Genomic DNA, 22,034 nt, shown 5'->3' on the forward strand with positions numbered 1-22,034 from the left:
TCGCATAAAAAAAAAAAAAAAACTACGATAGTAAGTTGATTCACCTCTCTTGTAAAAGCTATGTCTTGCAAACCTAAGTGTTTTGATTTGATTATCAGACTGATACTGAATGCCCTATTAAGAAGGAATACCTTTTATGTTGTCTGAGGCCCATGCTTAGCGAAACAGCACCTTCGACTCCTATGCCTGCTTCACTGCACGCCATGCCGTTTGCAAATATTAAAGAACAGTCTGCTAAAAGAGATCATGTATTAATGTGACTGCAGATGTTTTGCAAAAAATTACACACGTTTCATCAAGCTTCACTGCTATTTCACAATGCATAAGGCTTGCAATGACACTTTCTATACATGTGGACCTTTTACCACAAGCAAGACCTAACAGTCAACATTGGGAGAACTGGTCTCTGACAAAGAGGAGCATGCATGATTGTGAAGCATATACTATGCTCACCTTGGTGTGGTCTTCTCAAACCAAAATTATCCATAAAATCCATAGCCTTGAACCATCACCAACACACCTAGAGTCATGGTGGCATTTCTTTCATAATACTTGCCACACTTATTTTTTTCCCAAAAAGAGACTTTATAACTACGAAAAAATATACAAAAGGGAGATTTAGAACCTAACAAGGAGGAAATCTCAACCAATCATGTGCCTTGTGCTGCCAACAAGGTCCCATACGAGTGGTAGTGAAAAAGATGCCATAATCCCACTCTCCCAGAAACTGGTTGCCTTTTTCTTCGCAGCCCTCATTGCAAAGAACCCTAGATTCTCGTGCAAGTGGCCCCATGAGTGTGTGAGTTGCAACATATTTGTGGAACCGGTTACATGGAATGTGTTCTATACTAGTTTTGCTAGTCTCAAACACTTTTTTTTTTCCAACTGGCCTTTGGCCCAGGATCCTCCCATAGTTACCAAATTTCACCTTCCGTAGACAGCCGCATGTAAGTGCTTATTTATCCACCCATAGGCGATGCTGCTGACGAAGCACCAACGGGGTTTTGAACCTAGGACCTCTTGGTCCTACCTCATTGGCGCTAGTCTCAAACACTTATGAAATGCTTCATAATATTTTCACACCCACACGCACCAGAGGGAAGAACAAAAAAGGGATGCAGGGAAGGGGAGGGGGTGGTTTTCCGGTACATAAGATGCAATTATGGCTTCCATGCACACTTCCAGCAGATGAAGACTGAATCTTTGTATTTGACTCGGTCAGCCATGAAACATGTTAGGCAGTTGGTCTCTAGGGTGGTGCCACATGGATAAACTCGTGGGCTGGTGGGAGGAACAAGTTCAATATGGCATCTAATAGGCAAATCAAGGATTTTTTGTTTTTATTTTTGGTAAAACCACTGTTCTATTACTTTATTGTACGGAGAGGAGCACCCTCATGAGAGTGTTTCTCATCAATTCACAAAACTAAAAACAATGGAAAAACAAATCTAGATGTATTTGACCCCTCTGTTCTAGGTGATGGCAATCATATAATGATTGGCACAATGATTGAAAAAAGTAGTGGTAGTTGTCAATCAGGGGTGATTAGAAAGCCAATCGATTGTGTGCAATCCAACATGACCACGTACCCCAAAATCTTGTCCATTCCAAAAAAGCTGCCATTCTTGATAGTGTCCTCTCATATCTGCCAAAGATCTAGAAATTCCTGGTGAAATAAGTTCTAGGAATCTAGCAGTCAAACACACAAATAAACTATTCAAGAAATCCTCGGTGTCAACACAACACCATAGCAAGTGCTGAATGGTCTCATTAGAGCATGAGCACCTTGGGCATTGAGCAATAGTAATCTTTCTTTTGGCCAAAGTTGTACCAAGAGGGAGTACTCTTGTAATACATGTGTAGAAGAATACCCGTTGTTTTAATGGCAATTTACTGTTCCATACTTTCTACAAATTTTGTTTTCACCATGTTGCCAACTTATTCATATCCCATAACATGTTTGCATGGTCCAAGAACCAAGGCCGTGGAATGATCAATTTGTAGACTCTCAATGTTGTGATTTGTGAGAGAGACCGATGCAGATAATGGAGCACTTTTTTCCAGTCAACAAACAATCAATTTGCCTGTGTATGGACATCCAGGAAGCTTCCCATGCACATGTCCAAATATATTGTCCCAATGTTGTAGCTGCCATTTGCCAAACGAGGATGTTTGAAATTTTGTACGTATTGTTGCTACCATGAGTGCCCAAGGTTGTTCCTCTGCAAGAAAAGAATGTAGCAACGTTGCTTTTCTTGCCAATACATGATAATGAATACTAAGCACATTTAGTCCACCATGCATTTTGGGCGAACAGACTCTCTCATATCTTAGAAGTCTCAACACTTTTTTTATGATGCTTTGTCTTCCACAATACTTCCATTATCTGTGACATAAAACCATCAATCTGTGTTTTTGGCCATATCAAAAATGACAAGTGTATGCCATAAGAATGGATTGCACAATTCACACATGAAGAGGCCAAGTAGAGAAGTGCCAATAATCCAAATTTTCTTGCACTTTTCGAATGACCCATTCAATGGCGTCTTGGTGAGACACATTCCATCCTAATGGATATCCTAAGTCCTGAACATGTCAGTGGGTGGAAGAATTTGTCCCAGCCATAATATGTTGTGCCAATCCACTTCCTTTGAGGGCAACAATTTTGAATTCTTGAAGTTTATGAATAGCCTTGCAGCCTAACCAAAAAGCTCAAGTGCTTGCATAAGTACATTGAAGATCATGCTACGTATTCCTGAAGTTTATGAATAGCCTTGCAGCCTAAACAAAAAGCTCAAGTGCTTGCATAAGTACATTGAGATCATGCTGCGTATTCTTGAAGTTTATGAATAGCCTTGCAGCCTCACCAAAAAGCTCAAGTGCTTGCATAAGTACACTGAGATCATGCTACGTATTTTTAGGGAAGATGAATGAGTCATCTGCATACGCCTGAGCTACCAAATCACAACCCTGTGAAAGCTACAACCCATGTAGTTGTCCATTGTCAGTGAGTTTATCCATATAAATTAACAAAGGATGAGTTACAATTCACTCAAAGGGCAGCCATGTATAACCGATTTGCCCAATACCAAAGGAAAGGACAAACCTTTGCGTAGTATACACTGTGTTGTGCTATCTTGGTATAGCCAATAAATGACATTATTGCAGCAATGTAATCCCATTGAACAATATCAAAAGCCTTCGCCACATCTATTTGCAATAATAAGACATCCTGCTTTGTATGTTTGGCATATTCTATCCCCACATATGCATTACATATATTACCTGTAATTTATCGCCTAGGGACAACCATATTGAGCTAGATGTAGGCCCCTATTCAAAATCATTTTGATCCTAGCAGTGAGTGATCATTTTAGTGAGATTAATTTATAGATCACTGGCATCAACGTAATAGGGCACCAATCAAAGATATTTGGACACATTCATTTTTTTGGCACCATTTTGACTAATAATCCCTCTTGCCAAAAGGATGGCATAATACCCTGTAACCATGATCGATTCATCATAAGCAAGAGTGGCTATTCTAGTATTTCCAACAACTAAAGAAACAATTCCACAATTAAACCATCCCGCCTAGGGATTTCCATCGACCCAATGATTGAACTGCATTGTTGAGTTCTAATTCTGAAAAAGGACCTTCAAGATCTTGCGCTGCTTGTATATCCATGATTTCTTTCACATGAGAAAGCAGCTTGGCACGAGAAAAAGAAGCGCTATCTGTCAATTGAGAAGGTGTTGCAAAAGAATGTTGAAAATGAGCAACACATTCTTTCTTCAACTGTATAAGATTTTGTGTCCATTGCCCATTTGGCATTTGAAGTCTTGAAATGCATTGCTTTTGTCTTGTTGCATGTAAAATTTTGAAGAAGGCTTTCGAAGAACAACCCTTGTCCAAAAGAGGTTTCTCTTGTGATCAAACTTACCATTTTTGCAGCTTTCCTTTGATCACTTTTGTCGAGTTCATGCCTGGCATAATGCATTTGCAATTCTTCTTGAGGGGATAAGACATGAGTATGGTTGAGCTCTTCAAGAGCATGTAATTGATTTTTTAGCCTAGTAATTCTGTCTTTCTTCCCTCAAATACCATTTTCCATAGTCAATTATTACTCCTTACATTCGAATTGCAAAATGATACCAAGCAACATCTATGTCCTCATACATTTCTGTTTGAAGTGCATTGACAATATCATGCACCATATCATGAAACAAGGGGTGAGTGAGGTAGCTGTTATTTATTAGGCAAAGCCTCTTTTCTAGCACCTGTACATCATCAATAGAAACATCTAATAGAGACTCATCCATAAGGCAGCATGATCTGAGAGTCCCAGAGAATAATCAACCCACATACCGTATGTTACTTGATCAATGTGATCAACATTTAAACCGTACCAAAGGTCCAATCTGGCACGGTATTCAATAAAGGGATTATGATGAAATGTATAACCTTTTTTGTCTGGACAACTTTCTTTGCAGATATCTATTGCATTCAAATGACGCATTACATTTGTCCATGATACACTTTCAGCTGCAATCATGACCACCAGTGTTGTCATCATGTAGTGGCAAATTATTAAAGCCCACATATAAATGCATTTGCCAGCCATGGATACTGCAAAAGTTTCTGCCAAAGCATAGCTCTTTGGGCTGAAACTGAGGGAGCATAGACCGATGCAAATTCATAAACCTGGCGATTCAACATACACTGTATAATGATCAAATGGCCATCTAGATCATTATAAACCACTACATGTCTAACTAGCACACAAACTCCAGAAAAAAGTACTCAAACCACCATAATATATATAGTAGTCCTGGAAAAAACCAGTTTGCCCAACTAGAGCATGCTGATTATGTTCTTGCAAACATGCTATATCCGGTTTCATTCTGTACATGTAGTTCCAAACCAATCTCCAAGTTCTTGGGTTATTCAACCCCTATTACATTATACGTCATACATTTTATTGGTGTATTCATTGTCAGTCCAAGATTCGAATTGAAATCCTTGATTTGTGGCCTTTACGCAAATCAAGGATTTCACTGCGAATCCTGGACATTAACACCTTGTTGCACATACATTTAATAGTCTCAACAAGCCCTCAACCCTCAAATCACATTATTATATCTGACTTTGCAGCCTGATCTACAATATCCTCATTTTAGCTGGTCACAAATTTAAGCAGCCAGGTAAATACATCTTAAGGCAAAAAAAGGCCATTCTGGCTGGTCTCCTCCTCTTCCATGCAACTTGCTTCTCACAGATGTTTCTATTAATGTGTTAGAAGACGGAATCAGATATTCCATAAGCTCTTCTTATTTACCCTGCCATTTTTCCAACATGTAGGAGCATAGGCGTCTAGATTGACCACGCAAGAACAGAAAACACGATCATTTATGACTTTCTGCAGCATGACCTAGGTTTAGGTGGCCACAACCTCGTTCAAAACAAGCTTACACCCAAACAACTTTTATACGTATGCCCATATGCCTTTGTAATTGCTTGTTTCATGCATTGATGCCTTATGGCCGTGAGAAGCACCAACAAGAAGTAATATACATGGCTGTAGCAAGGAGCAATTGATTCACAACCACCGCTGTTGATGCAAACCAAACTCTGATATACAAATGCTCTCCATTATAGGTGCGAACTGCAATGATGTCCACACCCACCTAACAACCAACTATTTGGTAGTGGCCCCTCAGGAAATCCAAGTGAAGCCTCCCTAGATACGTTCCTCAATGTCTGAAATATAAAATCCAACAGATATGTCCCTGTTGATGGTAGCACTTAAGGAGCTTCAAAAGGGGAGATTTAAGGGGGGAATTTTGTACAGTAAGTGGACCAAGTTCCAAATGTACAGAACATTCTGTTGGAAGGGAATGGAAGGCCAGGAGGGATTATAAATGTGTTCCAAAAGAGCCGTAAACATGTCCATTCAATGCTTAGAGACTCAATAAATAGTCGAACAAGACTATTATTGGTTGCGACATATTGTGTATATTGGTACAATAAATTGGGTTAGGAGAATTTATGACTTGTAACAAATCTAGAAGATACTTGTACCTAGAGCCTGGGTGTCACCAGCCTGGACATTTGCCAGTATGAAAGGGGTCTGGTGGACTCCAGGATGTCTGAATATTTGGAAAGTACAAGCTTTGGGAATGGGGGATTATCCTAGAATACAAAGGACCACACTCCTAAAATTTAGGAGAGTTGCTATTTTTGGCCCGACTCCGAAGGAAATTCTGTTCGCGTCATTACATCTGGAATTGAGCAGATACCAAGAGTTGGCAAAGTGCCTATGACAGAATGTCTGCTAGTTGGGATATCTTTAGAGGTAAAGATTATGGGAGAACCCATCTCTTAGATTGGGACATATGGCAAGAAAGTGGACCAAAGTGAGACAAGTGGCTTGACACTTGTTAGAAAGTGGATCAAAGTGAGACAAGTGGTCTCACACCTGACACTTGTTACTTCAGCTATTGTGTGGCTCTCCACTTGTCATTGTAGCCTTCTCTGCCATTTTAGCTCATGGGAGGCCCAAATCTATAAATTGGAGCCCTATCTCTAAATTAACAGAGGCTCTCTTGCTGCACACTAGCCTCTACCACCGTTACACGCTACCCTAATGATGCCTACTCTCTTTCTCTCTCTCTCTTGAAGGCTGCCCATGAAGAATACCAGCTGTTGGGGACTGTTTTGGAGGCTTCCATCGCAAAGAAATACTGAAGCCATTGTACCTGTTGTACCAGCATTTGTACTTATTGTACCGACCACCGTACCAGCTATACCAGCCACTGTACTTGCCATACCAACTACTGTACCTGCTATACCGGCTGAATGGAGAGTTGTACTTGCTGTACCAACTCTATTGCATAAAGACCCGTTGTTTTTGGGGAAGAATCAGTACCCACACGGAGGTATATGGATTATATTGTTGGCTCGGCATTTCTACGGCCTATGTTCCGGCTTGGTTGCCTTGTGTTGGGCTGTGTTATGGCATTTGTATATGGATAATCCCTCAAAGCTTGTACATGATATTATTCTCCTTGGGTAATAAAATACTCCCGCGGGGGGGGGGGTCCATTCCGGCCTCTATGCGGTGTCACATGTGCAAGCTCCATTTTCAGCATTTGTGGATGTTTTGTCCAGCTTTATGTTTTATGCAAAGTGATGATGGATATGTGCTAAGGCTGTGGCCATGTTTAAATGTTTTAATATGCATTGATGGTATCAACAAGTGTGCCAAACGCCCTAGTCCCCCAGGCGCCGCAAGTATCATTGGTATCAGAGCATAGGCTTTCTTGGAAGCGGAGGCGTCCTTCTATTAATAAGGAAGAGAAAAGATCTCAAGTGGGGACCACACTTACCATCATTGCTATTAAGCATGGCCAGCCACTGCATGGCCTATGTAGCAAGAGCATGAGCAATAGACAGCTTGGTCTAAGGATTTATGAATTCACAAAATTTATCTTGGAAGTATGGAGTTGGCTTTATGTGCACATGTTTAGCACTCTTTTCACATGGATATTGTGGATTATGTTATCAAGCTTAGAGGTAAGCTATATGGAGATATATCTCAGGATATCTTAAGGATATGGTGAGGAGACATTTCTTTTGGCTTCATGACCAACCTGGCAAAGAAAAGCTAAGTATACTTTAAGTTTGCAAAGTTGGTGCTTTTTCTATTTACTGTGAAGTGCTTTTAATGTTCACTAACCCTTGTATAGCCATGCAAGAAGAAAGGTGTTCTTGTTTGCCTTGAGATGGTTTCAGGGAAACATTGTTTATGGCTCCCTTTATTGAAATGGATTATATCTATGGAGATTTTTTTCTTGGACGAGATTTATATAGATATTGGGCTTCACAAGCAATTTCTATGGACGAATCTGTCTTGGTTTATAGAGAAGAAATATTTGGATATCTCATGGATATGATGCTTTTATGGATAAAAGTCCACCTCTATTCCAAGGTGTGTCGTTAGCACGGAGCATGTAGTAAGAGTTATGGTATACAGGTCTATGGACTCCTCGACTTCTTTTCTAGGGATTTGGATCCATCCTCAGATTTATGGATTATTCTTTTTGGCTCCCTTATTTGGGATGCATTGGACTTATGAAACTCATTGTTCACATATCCTATGTAGTGTTCTCTTGTCCTACGTGCTCTCTCGAAGATTGTTTCTCCCATGTGTGGGTGGAACAATAGAGAGCAGATGGAAGGAAACATGGGCACTTCAGAGAGTAGTGTCAAGCACACCATACCCTGTGTAGTGTTCTCTTGTCCTACGTGCTCTCTTGAAGATTGTTTTTACCATGTATGGGTGGAACAATAGAGAGCAGAGGGAAGGGAACATGGGCACTTCAGAGGGTAGTGTGAGTTGGTGGCCGAAATGCCTACAAACTATTGGTGGCCGAAATGCCTATAAACTATGTGTAGCAAAAATGCTTATGGAACACCAGGCTATCTATGCCTGCGAATGATTGTTTTATCTTGTTACTTGAGCCCACCTCTGTGTGGTCAAAGTACCAACACGGAGTGCAAGTGGTAAAGTGGACATGACGCTTGGTTGGCACAGGACTTATGTCTATGCCAAGGGTCATGTGGACCGATGCCTTGTTGGCAGGAGACTTATTTTGTCTTGCCCAGTTACTTGGGACATGGATTATGATATCTGGACTTATTGGACTAATTTGTCTCACCCATTTACTTGGGACATGGATTATGATATTTGGACTTATGGGACTGATTTGTCTCGTCCATTTACTTGGGACATGATTATGATATCTAGACTTATGGGATTGTTTTGTCTCGCCCATTTATTTGGGACATGGATTTTTTTTTTCCCAGCCATATTAGAATCACTATCTCCCCATACAGAGGCCAAGAGGTTCATTGTTCATCTCACCATACATGTGGATTCACGTTGGGATTGTGAGAGGGTTATTCAATGAACACTCCACCATACACGTGGATTCGTGTTGTGATTGTGGAGTAAGTGTTTCATTGTTTCCACACCATGCTTGTTGATCAGAGTTGGGATTGTATGGGAGAACATGGAAATTGTTGGGATTGGGAGAAAGGATTGCTAGAACTATGGAGAACCAGCTTTTTTGTCACCATGGTTTGTGCTCTTGAATAGCACCAGTTTGTGTGCATAGCACATGTTTCTGTGCGAGGCACTAGTTTCTTGTGCATAGCACTTATTTAAGTGTCTTAGCACTTGGTTGGTGATTTTCATTGGCATATGATTATCTCATTGATATTGATAATTGAGACACAATTGGCTCTTGTGCCTGTGTCTAGCATATCTTCCATGGAATTCTCACCCATTGGGACATGATTTTGATATTGGTATTATGGAGACTTATTTAGTCTCACCCATTTCTTTGGGACATGGATTCTTTAGTTATATTGGATTTATGAGACTGTCTTGTCTCGCCCACTTGATGGGACATGATAATATCTTGAATATATGTCTTGAAGCTTAAAGTTGCGGACAACTTTCAAGAAGTTGGGGAGGATGTCACCAGCGTGGACATTTGCCAGTATGAAAGGGGTCTGGTGGACTCCAGGATGTCTAAATATTTGGAACCGACTCCGATGGAAATTCTGTTCATGTCATTACATCTGGAATTGAGCGGATACAAAGAGTTGGCAAAGTGCCTATGACCGAATGTCTACTAGTTGGGATATTTTTAGAGGTAAAGATTATGGGAGAACCCATCTCTTAGATTGGGACATGTGGCAAGAAAGTGGACCAAAGTGAGACGAGTGGCTTGACACTTGTCAGAAAGTGGATCAAAGTGAGACAAGTGGTCTCACACTTGTCACTTCACCTATTGTGTGGCTCTCCACTTGTCATTGTAGCCTTCTCTTGCCATTTTAGCTCATGGGAGGCCCAAATCTATAAAGTGGAGCATTAATAGAGGTTCTCTTGCTGCATACTAGCCTCTACCACCGTTACAGGCTGCCCTAATGATGGCTACTCTCTTTCTCTCTCTCACTGCCTCTTCCGAGAGGGTTTTGGGCCGTTACGCAGGGTCATGGAGTTTGAGGATCAAAGATGCCTGGGATTGTTTCTACTTGAGCTCAGGAGACACAGAGAGACCCTCTTGGCAGACAGGAGGCCGAGCCATGATGTACCTAGACAGAGGACCTTGACAGATTTCTTCGGCACTAGCACGAGCAACCCAGCCCACACACCTCCTGATACATCCTCCATTGGGCCATCAGGGCACCGACCACGCTCCCAAGGAGTCACCACTGATAGAGCAGTTATCTTATGTCGTGCTCGTCGGCCACGCCCACCAAGATCCCGACCACGGCATCCTCACCATCGCCAGATCAGAGCCATTATTGCTCGGCATCGGAGCCGCCTACCTCACTTCTACAACCTCTCCATTCTAGACAGCCCCATGGCGGAGATACTTGATCTAAGGAGAGGGCAACACTTCAACTGATCAGCATACATGGATCTACCTGATATACACTTTTCAGTATTTTCTACTCAGTATCATCTCAGAGTCTTACAGTTCTGTTCTTATAACTGTAGGAGGACAATCAGTTTATTGTACTTTTTAGTCTCATTTAGTTGTTCTCTTTGATGAGACGCCAACTTCAGATGTACTCTCAGTTTTGGTCTCATAGGCCATTATGGCCTCTTAGAGACGTTAATATATCATTTCATTTCATTTCATTTCTCTCTCTTGAAGGCTGCCCATGAAGAATACCGGCTGTTGGGGACTGTTTTGGAGGCTTCCATCGCGAAGAAATACTGAAGCCCTTGTACCTACTGTACCAACATTTGTACTTGCTGTACCGGTTACCGTACCGATTGTACCAGCCACTGTACTTGCTGTACTAGCCACTGTACCGGCTGTACCAACCACTGTACTTGTTATACCAGCCATTGTACTTGTTGTACCGGCTGAATGGAGAGTTGTACTTGCTGTACCGGCTCTATTGCATGAAGACCCGTAGTTTTTGGGGAAGAATCAGTACCCACACGGAGGTATATGGATTATATTGTTGGCTCGGCATTTGTACGGCCTATGTTCCGGCTTGGTTGCCTCGTGTTGGGCTGTGTTATGGCATTTGTATATGGATAATCCAGCATCTCCCATGGGGAGAGTAAGGCCCTCAAAGCTTGTACATGATATTATTCTCCATGGGTAATAAAATACTCCAAGGGGGGGGTCGGCCATTCAAGCCTCTATGCGGTGTCACATGTGCAAGTTCCATTTTCAGCATTTGTGGATGTTTTGTCCAGCTTTATGTTTTATGCAAAGTGATGATGGATATGTGCTAAGGCTGTGGCCATGTTTAAATGTTTTAATATGCATTGATGGTATCAACAAGTGTACCAAAGGCCCTAGTCCCCCGGGCCCCGCGAGTTCCACTGGGACCCTGCATTTGGCATCACAGCCCCCAGTGTGGCCCTTTCTAAACAAACTTACACCCCCCCCCCAAGGGGACATGGTACTCCTTTCATATGTCTTGATTGAGCATGGCGGAGCTCTAATCCACAAGGAAGACCATGCACGTTGTCTGACATGACAAGATTTTTGATGCTGTTGGGCATTGAAGGATGTGTGCATTGCATAGAAAGATTAATAAACTACCAGCAGCCATTCTAGGTGGGCACACGTTATGCTCTTCATAAAGGTGGCCACTTTTCCCTTATAGTCTTACCATATTGTTACAGATTCTCCTCACAGAGATACATCAACATGAAAGGTTTACCCCCTCAAATTACAAAGAATCAAAGTGCCATTTTAACTTCATAAGAATCTCAACACAAAGCTGTAAAGCATTGAGCTTTGCATAGACCACCTGTTGTGCGGCACCCAAGAGTAACTGCAGGTCTTAGGAGAAAGACATGCCCAGCTTCATGCATAAACCACCACATTAAATTTCTCACATTTGGCATCTCACATTAAAATTTGTTGCTTTGAGTTTCTAAAACAAACCTCGACCACACATCACCTGACATCAAGAAATTGTAACAGTGGAAGCAAGTCAAGAAGATCTCCAAGCTTCGAAGAGGGTAAGACACCGTCTTTTGAAAGCTTCCCTAATGGTAGCTTCAACAAACCTGAGCTCCTCATAACACAAATTGAAAGAAAGAGACAGATTATTGCTTTCCTGTACAAACCTTTACAAAGAACAAAACTTTTTTTTTAATGATTCAAATTTATTTTGAAGCCATTACAAACAGCCTTTTCCATAAATAAGATGGAATTTTCCCTTTGTTAGTGCCTGCGTACATGCATGTGTTTGTGTGTTTGTCATGCCTTATACTTTAAATTTCAATTACATAAAAACATGAATAAAGGTTTGCCAAAAAGACTTACTCAGCTTTAAGATATTCTTGAAGGAGGATATGTATGTGATAAAAAAGCCCACATCACCATTTACTACCCACTCCCAAAAAATTGGGCGTACCTTAATATCAAAAAGAAAACAGGTCATTCAAAGAAGAAAAACGAAAGCACGCAATTGGTTAAGTTCAGCATTGTATGATTAGTTGATAATGTGGAGCTTACTAGAAGCTTCAATTGCTCCTACAAACAGTTCTTAGTCAAACTTGACAAGGACATTCACTAAAAGGCTTCCAAGACAAAGAGAGGTCATTATGAGATTCATGTGATGCCATCTGAGCTAACCAGCATGTCTGCTTCATTTAACAATATGATGATGCAGGTTATACAACCTTGATTGTAAAGAATGTGTTTGTCTTCCACGACCAAATCTTGGTTTTGTCCAAAACCCCAACAGAGTCCTTAGAGCACTTGGAAAAAGTGCTGAATCTCTTGAAGGAATAAACAAGCAGAAGTTTTTGATGGATGTTTCGTATTTGAGCTACATATTGGCCCTAATCGTATTTCTTAGACCACTACTGTGGATCGGTTTAACTCCCAAAGATGCTTGGGACTTCTACATTCATCAAACATGCCCAAGCTTCAAAAGGACATGTTGACAACACTCCAACACCATTAATTAGCGTTGTGTAGGAGTGACGACCAGGAAACGAAAGCTGCAAGCCACAAAGAAGACTTTCGAAAGGTTTCTAATAGTTGGAGCAGGCTGCCTTATCAGTGCTAGTGTTGGCTATGACACACAGGCCATTTCAAGTGGATTTCAACGCCAGCAAATATATACTGGGAGCTATCTTGCACGAGAATGGGCATGCTATTGCACACGAGCCAAAAGTTAAAAGGGTATGCATTGAACTAATACGGAGCTGGTAGGTGTTATCCATGCCATGAAAACATAGAGCTTAGAAAAGAAAATGTTTATGTTTTCTGCTTCCTATCCATGAGGGAATTCCAATTAATCAATGGAGCGCAACCTTTGGGACTGAAACTTTTTGCCGATGTTGCTCAGCACATACAGAGACCATCCATTTGGTTTGACCGAAGAAGGTGTAGCCTAGAGGTTTGATGCACTCACTCAGAACACGGGGGTACTTAGTTCGAGTCCTGACTGGGCTCCTTGGAGGCACGCATCGTCTTAGGGCGGATCTTCTCACTGCTTTCGGGCGGGCTACCTATACCACCCCTGGGATATCGATGTTTTATAGAAAGTTTATTTAAGGCTCTGTAATCAATACACATTCGATAAGAACCATCTTTCTTCTTAACTAGCAAAACTAGAGAAGCGAACGGTGAGAAACTCGGGCGAATGAGTCCTTTCCCTAGGCACTCCTCTCACCTTCGCCACCTCATTCTCCTCGATCAAACTCATCTGGTACGACAATGAATTTGCTTTGAGGCATGATCATAGTTGTCAAGTACAATACTGTACGATACGATATTATACGGGAAAATACGGTATGATATGAAAAAATTTCTTATCGTATGATAAAATACGGTGTTTTAAAAAAATACTTATGAACTAAGGTATTTCCAATTTTGACATATGGAGTATTTTAAAAAGGAGGGAAGCATCATAGTACAGAGGAAGCTCAAATAGCCATAGACAAGCAAAAACAAGACCATTACCCCCCCCCCCCCAATTTTATTTTATTTTTTTGGGAAAACATTTTGGAAAAAAACCGAGAAAAACAATTATTTTTTCCCCAGAAAAAACCGTACGAGTCCATACGGTATCGTACCATACGGTATTCCGTACGATATGGCGTTGTACACCATACGGAAACAACTATGGGCACGATCTTCCCTTTATTGAGGAAGAGCTCACACATGCGTTATATGGTATGGGACGTTGGAAGTCATCTGGTTGGGTGGTTTGACGGTTGAATTTTTTGTTGCCTTTTGAGATGAGCTCAAACTTCCGATCTTAAACATGATTCATGTTGCATGGGAAACAAGATGTATGCCTGACTCTTGGAAAGAAGGCCTTGTGACTTTGGTACCTAAAAAGGCATTGGGACAATCCTTTGATGATTGGAGACCAATCACGTTAATGCGAATTATCTATAAATTGGCAACTAAAATGATTGCAAATCATATTGGTGGTCTGCTCTATCATTGGCAGGGGGGGAAGGGACCATTTGATTCGGGATGGACAGCCTATAGGTACAAGTGTATCATCCATCACTTACATAACCTGAAGTTCAATTGCCTAGCTCTCACCCAGTCAGGTCCTCAAGTATTCTATGAGAAAGCAGATTCATCTGAACCATCAGGATATATCATCACATATATATACATATACACAGGTGCATATTTATGTATATACACATATGTATGTATATTGTCACATGCACCTTGCACTGTGGCACTATGTGACACACTGGCTCAGCATTTTATGTAGCATCATACAATATTAATACCCTTTTTAGGATTATCTGTCATATGCCGTGGCCCCATTGTGAGCCCCGGTGCGAATCACAAGCTACGTAGGTCATTCTCCCAGCCATAGGTGTCAAGCTCAATCCCTTAACCCACTTGAAGAGAATAGAAGCATTAAGTCACCTAAGGATACTGCATGTAGGAGTCAATCCAGTAATTGTAGATGCATGAAAGAGCATTTAGAAGCATTAAATAAAGGCAAGAGAACATGGGCCAGCCCATTGCATGGGCTTTGCCTTGGCATGATGCTAAGGATTATAGAGCACCTAAACATCAGGTCAGCCCACATAAAGAGCAGTTGGCCAGCATAGTGGTCACCCAACAGCAGTCGGCCAGCATACATGTGAAAAGTGCAGCAATTAATGCTGTTTTTCTTCAGTCGTGGGCATTTAAAACAGGCCGACAACATGATATATGCACTGACCAGCAACATCTCACTCATATGTAAGCAGCCCATTATAGAAAAGTAAACTCGAATGTTGAAGGGCCAAGACTCGCTGCCAATAAGTACATGAAAAAGCCTAGCAATAGATCAATCATCATAGGACCATAGTTATTAACTTATTAGTATGTCAAAAGTTAAGTCTCTAGCTCAGCATCTTCATCTTCATCATCTTGCCCTTCTTCCTGAGAAGAATCACAAAGCTGGTCATCATGCTCATCATCATCAATAGAGCTAGTGCCTGCATGATCCCCACTATCAACAATGGCATCATTAGCATGTATCTCTTCCTCTTCCTCTTGTTGCTCTTGAAAAGTAATCAGCCTTTCATCATCCTTTTCTTTATTAATCATTGCCAAGGTCACCTCCATCTTCTCATAGCCCCTCTCCTTTATCTTTGACACAAGTCTTAAGTTAGTATGAATGTATACTAGCTTTTCTGTATGTGAGGGCTTCAACCTATTCCTTCTCTTTGTGTGTATAAGAGAAAAAGTACTCCAATTTCTTTCACATGGGGATGCACAACTCCCTTGGGAAAGAACTCGAATAGCAAGCTGTTGCAATTTGGGGGTGCTAGCACCAAAGGTTTCCCACCATTTCACAGGATAATGCATGCGCTTTTCATCCTTTGCAATGGCATGGGAAAAAGAGCCACCCTCTGATTTATAAATATCAAGCTCATCAATGATCACCCCTTGCATATCCAAATCATACTTTGCATACCGTAGCACTACCTCCATCCATCCATTATTCACTTCTTCATCACTCTCTTGGTTCTTGCCACGCCAAAGAGGATGCAAAACAAAACCTGTGGCATGCAACGGTGAATGCATCATATCCCATCGATCAATGCACAGACTCTTAATGTCATTAAGTCTTGCTTCCTCCACATTTTCAAGGGCTTCGATCTTCTCCACCATGCGATCAGTAAGCTCGTAAATCAGCCCCATTGTTGCACCTTCTCTATCAGCTAATCGCAATATCTTCAAGATAGGACCACAAATCTTGACAATTAACTTGGCATTCTCCCAAAACATAGGACCCAAAATTATGTTAGCAATCTCTTGACCCACATTTGTACGAGTAGCCTTAAGTCTTTGCCATTCAGGACCAACAACCAATCTCCGCAAACCATTGTACACTCTATCATCCAATAGATTAGCCAACACAATATACATGTATGCAAATCTAGTGGTAGCAGGCTTCAACAACTCCTTTTGACTGTACTTTCTAAACAGAGCCAAGATAGTCGGTCTCTTTGTGATAAAGCTCACAATCTTTATGCCTTTCTCCAAAATGGGTGCAATCCAGCCTATTTTGCCAATGTCTTCAAAGAGCAAGTCTAAACAATGGCATGTGCATCTAGTGAAGAAAATAGAAGGCCATTCTTGCTCAATTCTTTGGCCAGCAGCAATGCAATTAGCCGCATTATCCATGCATACTTGAACCACATTTTCTGGTCCCACATCCAAAATAACATCTTTCAAAATACCAAAAATGTACTCTCCTGATTTATATTGGCCACTAGTGTCAACAGATTTCAAAAACACAGTGCCATGTATGGAAGTAGCCATGACATTGATAATAGGTCTTCGCCTATTATCTGACCAACCATCGCATGCAATTGTACATCCATACTTCTTCCATTTCTCTCGCACACCATAAAGATCCTTATCAATGCACTGTACTTCTGCAACCAACTGCCTTCCCCGCAATGCATGATAACTCGGGGGCTTATAGCTAGGCCCCACCTCCCCCACTGCTCTGCACATGTCTTGGAAATAGATAGATTTCACTTTGAAATGCGGGATATCCTCTGCATAAAAGAATCTACGTACAGCCATGTCTGCATTCTTTCTTGCCTGCAAAGCCCAAGCTTGGGTAAGAGTGCCAGTGCTAGTGCCAGTGCCACTAACTCTTCTCTTCTTGGAAGAAGAGCCCACATTAGACACACCTGCATCATTTGCACCTGTTGAAGCCTCAACAGACTCATTTAAGTCAGCAACCTCAGTGTCCACATTTGCACCTCGTGGATTTGCATCCATTCCAACATGCAACCGCTGGACAGCTTCTTGTACATCGGGAGGAGGACATTTGCATCTGTCAACACCATAACCTTTCAAGCCCAAAATGTGTGCTCTAATGCGGGAAGGACCGCCATCCCATTCATGTGCACAATAATTGCACCTCATCGTGCACATACCGCGTGGGAGTTTATTCACCACAGTCACATAGTCCCACTCGCATCTCTTTCTTCTCCCCATGACTTGAGTCTTGCAATACAAGTGTCAGTGGTCACTGCACAATGCAGAGCTGTCACTGAAGTCTGACTCACTGCAGTGCAGTGCACAAAGCACACAAGTTCTGGCTCTGAGAGTGTTGTTTGCAACTTTGCTCACTGTTGACTCCTGACTCCTGAGTTTAACCACAGAGCACTGAACAGTGAGCACTAAGAACGCTGGGCGGCGTGGGCGCTGCAATCACACTGTCACGACATCAGCATGTTTGACAAAAACAATAGCAGGTTGGCCGTTGCGGCATGGGCATTGGGCCCTCAAGAGTCAGCCCTGCACGTTTTGGCAGTGTGGCACCAAGCGACCAGTTGGGACTCGGGCGCGACGGGCTGCAGCGACGAGTTGGGACTCGGAAGCGACGGCAAATATTTCTCCACCTAAACCTAGTCGTCAATTTTTTTACATACGCTCGGCAAAGTATGTTATGAATACCATACGCTTTTTTTTTTCAACGTTTGCAAACGTATGTTTCCTGAAACATACGGGTATGAAAAAAACTATGGTATACACACACACTTTTTTTTGTGAAAGCACTATTCTGTTTATTAATTAAATGTACAAAGGAGTATGTCTCACTGCAAGACACACACTACTTAGAAATAGTGATAAAACACCTCTAACTGATTGTAAGGAAGCTCTCCAAGACCATGGCAATCTTGAAGAGAGAGAAGAAGAGATCTCCTGAAGTAAGTGAAGGAAGAGAAATCAGCAGTATGAAAGATAAGATGATTCCGGGCCGTGTAGATAGTCCATAGAGCCCTACATCTCATCCAAGTAAGGAAGGGTGTATAATCTAGTATGGTGGTGAAACTGTGAAAAATAGCCAGAAGTCTCGACCGAATCTTCGACCTGGAAATCTGATGCGTAAACGTGTCGAGAGATCGTCGAGGAACCGACGAGCAGAGGGGCAAAACCATAGCATGTGGGGGATTGTTTCCTGTGTTCAAGAGCATCTTCTACAATCTGGCGATGCAATGCGCCTACGGGCTAAGAAAACCCCGATCGACAATGCTCCCACCACAAATCTCCATAGAAAGACCTTTTGCTTAGAAGAGATTACTTTTCCAAATACGTGAGAGCACATCAAGCCACCACCTTTGAAGCTTGTTTAGATGCCATAAGTGATTGCCATGTTGTTGAATCCATGTATGTGTACACACACACACACGCACACACTTTTTTTTTTGTTGTGAAAACCACTGTTTCAATATAAATGCAATGTACATTCATAGCTGCCCCAACATGGAGCAACTGCTATGAAAAACTAGAAACAGTGATAAAACACTTCAAACTCATGGAAAGGTCTCCAAGAAAGTGGGCATCTTGGAGAGACTGGAGCAAGGAAAATCTGAAAAAGGCAAAGACATCCACCAAGTGTGCCCAAACAACTAAGTGTTGCGGGCATGGTATAAACTCCATAAGGCCCAATAACGGCACCACGAAAAAAAGAGAGCATAATCGGGGGTAGAGGGATATCTACCAAAAAGCCAAAAGTGCCTGCCAAAGGAAAGGCTGGGAAATCGCGCATGGAGAAGAGTTGTCAAACGAGCCAGCAAATCTTGAGCGGTAGGACAAGCCTAGAGAAGATGCAGAACCGTCTCATGCGGATGCGAACAAGTAGGGCAAACCGAGGAGACAATACGCTAGGCAGCCATAAGGACACCTACTGGAAGGGTGCCCCCACTAGACATCGCCACAGAAAGACCCGTTGCTTGAGGGGAAGCTTACTTTTCCAATACAATGAAGACATGTTTTCCACCACCCAAGCGGCCTATCCAAATGCCAAAAACGATTGCCATGCTCCTGAATCCATGGTTGCGGAAGAAGAAGACGGTAGACTTTTTTGGCAAACATATCGGCAAAAGATAAAGTGGAATAACCTGGTAGCCCCCGATCAAACTTCCAATCAAGCAATGGAAGAAGAGAAAACAGGCGAGGCACTAGCTGGAAAGGCTATAGCAATTCAGCAATAGCATGCCATATAGGCTAGTGATGCATGCCCAGATGAAACTGTGTCTCGGCCTGTGGAAAAGACAGTGTGCAGCCACTGTCATCCACTACATCATCCACTAGAGAAATGCCCAAGCGATGCAAAAAATAAGCCTTATGAGGCTGAAAAAGTGCCAAAAGGAAATAAAAAACCCGACTCCAGTGTAGACTCTGCTGACGAAGCGAGTTGCCCAGATCCGGAGGGCAGCCAGACAAAGATAAATGTGGCAAAAGCTGTTGCCAATCGGAAATCAAACGGGTAGAAAAAGGACAGCCACGATTGCGGCCTTGAAAATGCCCGAAACTAACATCCAGGATAGCTGGTGTCCAATGCCCAAATGCTCTTGGCTTGAGAGAGGCAAACAAATGAGAAAGCATGAGTATCCAGGGCTGACGTTGTTCCAAGAAAGCAGGCAAGAGCATGACCTTGCGAGCAAGCACATGAACATGTATGTTGAGAATGTTCAAGCCCCCATGCATCTTTGGCGTGCAAACATAACTGCATTTGAGAAGACGCACCGCCTTACGGTCAGTTTTGGTACGCCAAAGACATTCTATCGCTCTGGACATAAACTGTTGAATGTCCGAAGAGGACCAAGGAATGAGCGGCAGATGAAATTGAACATAAGCCATAATGATGGACTCCACAACCTGAAGGTGAACATGAAGTGGCCAAGTGGAAAGTTCCCAGTAGTCTAGCTTATGGCAAAGCTTTTGAAGCACCCACTGTCTCTCCTGTGCCAAAGAAATGTGCCAACAAATGGGCCCCAAATGCCACACCATATGATCAAGAGGAAGCAAGAGGCCCGGCCACAAGAAACGATGCCAGTCATGCTCATGCAAAGGCAGGAGTTTTGATTTTGCAAAGTTAACTTTTAACCCCGCCGCCAAACCATACAGATCAAGGGCTTGCATAAGCTGCTGAAGATCTGATTGAGAATTACGCAAGAAGAAAACAAAGTCATCACCATAAGCCTGGCTAACAAAAGGCGTCCCCCAAGAATAGCAATGCCATGCAAGTGCTACTCCGAAACCAAAGCATCCATTTATAGTAGTAACGGATGAGTGGCGAGAGCATATAGCAAGGCACTGAGAGGACAACCTTGCCGGACGGAGCAGCCCAATGTCCAAGAGGAAGAGAGAGAATCAGCCAACAGGCAGCGGCGGGCAGAGCCATCCTCATAGAGCCAATGCATCACATGTTGCATGCGACGACCGAAGCCCAACTGGGCGAGAACAGCTGCAATGAAATCCCATCGAATGGTATCAAAAGCTTTCTCAATGTCTACTTGCATGATAAGAACATCCTAACCAGTGTATTTGGCATACTCTATCCCAATGTAAGTATTAGCAATATTATCAAGAATCTGCCTACGAGGCACAAAACCATACTGGGAAAGGTGCAAACTAGCATATAAAATGTGGGACAACCGGAGAACCAGCATCTTAGAAACCAACTTATAAACCACTGGCATCAGAGTATCAGACGCCAATCCGATAGACATTCACACAACGGTTTTTTAGGGAGCAAATGCAGCAAACCCTTTTTCCATGAGAGAGGCATCACACCAGAAAGCCAAGCATCGTTAATCATGCGCAATAAAACAAGGCTCATATCATCCCAAAACTCAGCAAAGAACTCAACTGTAAGCCCATCCCATCATGGGGATTTGAAGCGACCCAATCGGGCCAAGGCAGCTGTCAACTCCTCATCAGTAAATGGCATCCCTAACAAATTTTCCTCATCCGCGGAGAGAATAGGATGCACTCGGCGTAAGAACACATCACGTGCTGCAATTTCATATGAGGTGGAGGGTCTAGGAGCAGCAAAAAAATCAGAAAAATACTGTTGGACAACACCATCAAGCTGCTGCATATTGTAAGTCCAAGTCCCATCATGCCGTTGCACTCTATGAAGGGAATGCATATGTCGGGAAGTGTGGAGGCTTTTGACAAAAGCCTTAGAGGAGCAGCCATTTTCCTGCAATGCTTTATGACGAGAACGGACTTGCCATTTGTGGAGTTTACGTTTATCATTGTTAGCCAAGCAATGATGTGTGGATTGAAGGCAGGATTGTTCAGGAACAAAAAGGGCACGTTGCTGACTAAGATCTGTAAGCTGTTGTAGTTGAGACCTAGCACTAGCCACCCGAGTTCATAAGCCTCCCATGTAGCATTTGCCATAGTCTCAGATAATATCTTGCATGCCCATGGAAAAACGATCCCATCCCTAGTCGGCATCAACAGAAACATGCAAAACAAGGCGATCAATGAGTCCATGTACCATGAACTGGAAGCACTGATGCTTGAGATAACTTTTATTAACCAACAAGAACCTCTTGCAAGGCAGTGGCACATGAGGGCCCCGAAAGAGGAGGGTCTACCAGCTGGACGGCAGCAGGTGGAGGCTTTAACAAAACTTGGGGACAATCAGATTGCATGTGACCAAACTTTCCACACTCAAAGTAGGA

At 42.4% G+C, this 22,034-nt stretch overlaps 2 protein-coding genes across 4 annotated transcripts in view; both read right to left on the reverse strand.

Moving 5' to 3' along the window:
* The window catches only part of LOC147639932 (uncharacterized), a 77,883-nt gene that overhangs the window by 16,365 nt on the left and 39,484 nt on the right, over positions 1 to 22,034 (reverse strand). For all 3 annotated transcript variants that reach the window (XM_086775460.1, XM_086775468.1, XM_086775474.1), the window contains 3 exons: positions 12,376 to 12,466; positions 12,008 to 12,116; positions 132 to 194 (listed from right to left, as the gene is read on the reverse strand). In XM_086775460.1, coding sequence (XP_086631586.1) covers positions 132 to 194; positions 12,008 to 12,116; positions 12,376 to 12,466 — 263 coding nt within the window. The remainder of the gene's footprint in view (positions 1 to 131; positions 195 to 12,007; positions 12,117 to 12,375; positions 12,467 to 22,034) is intronic.
* LOC147639933 (uncharacterized) lies at positions 14,792 to 17,793 on the reverse strand. The gene has a single exon (XM_086822718.1). The coding sequence runs from the start codon at positions 17,542 to 17,544 to the stop codon at positions 15,418 to 15,420; it is 2,127 nt and encodes a 708-aa protein (XP_086678844.1). The 5' UTR covers positions 17,545 to 17,793; the 3' UTR covers positions 14,792 to 15,417.

Source organism: Cibotium barometz, chromosome 3 (genome assembly GCF_041138505.1).
Source record: "Cibotium barometz isolate CiBa-2024 chromosome 3, ASM4113850v1, whole genome shotgun sequence".
NCBI lineage: Eukaryota > Viridiplantae > Streptophyta > Polypodiopsida > Cyatheales > Cibotiaceae > Cibotium > Cibotium barometz.

Coding starts and splice junctions, on each gene's coding strand:
- LOC147639933 (XM_086822718.1), bottom strand. CDS start 17,544: ATGGGGAGAAGAAAGAGATGCGAGTGGGACTATGTGACTGTGGTGAAT.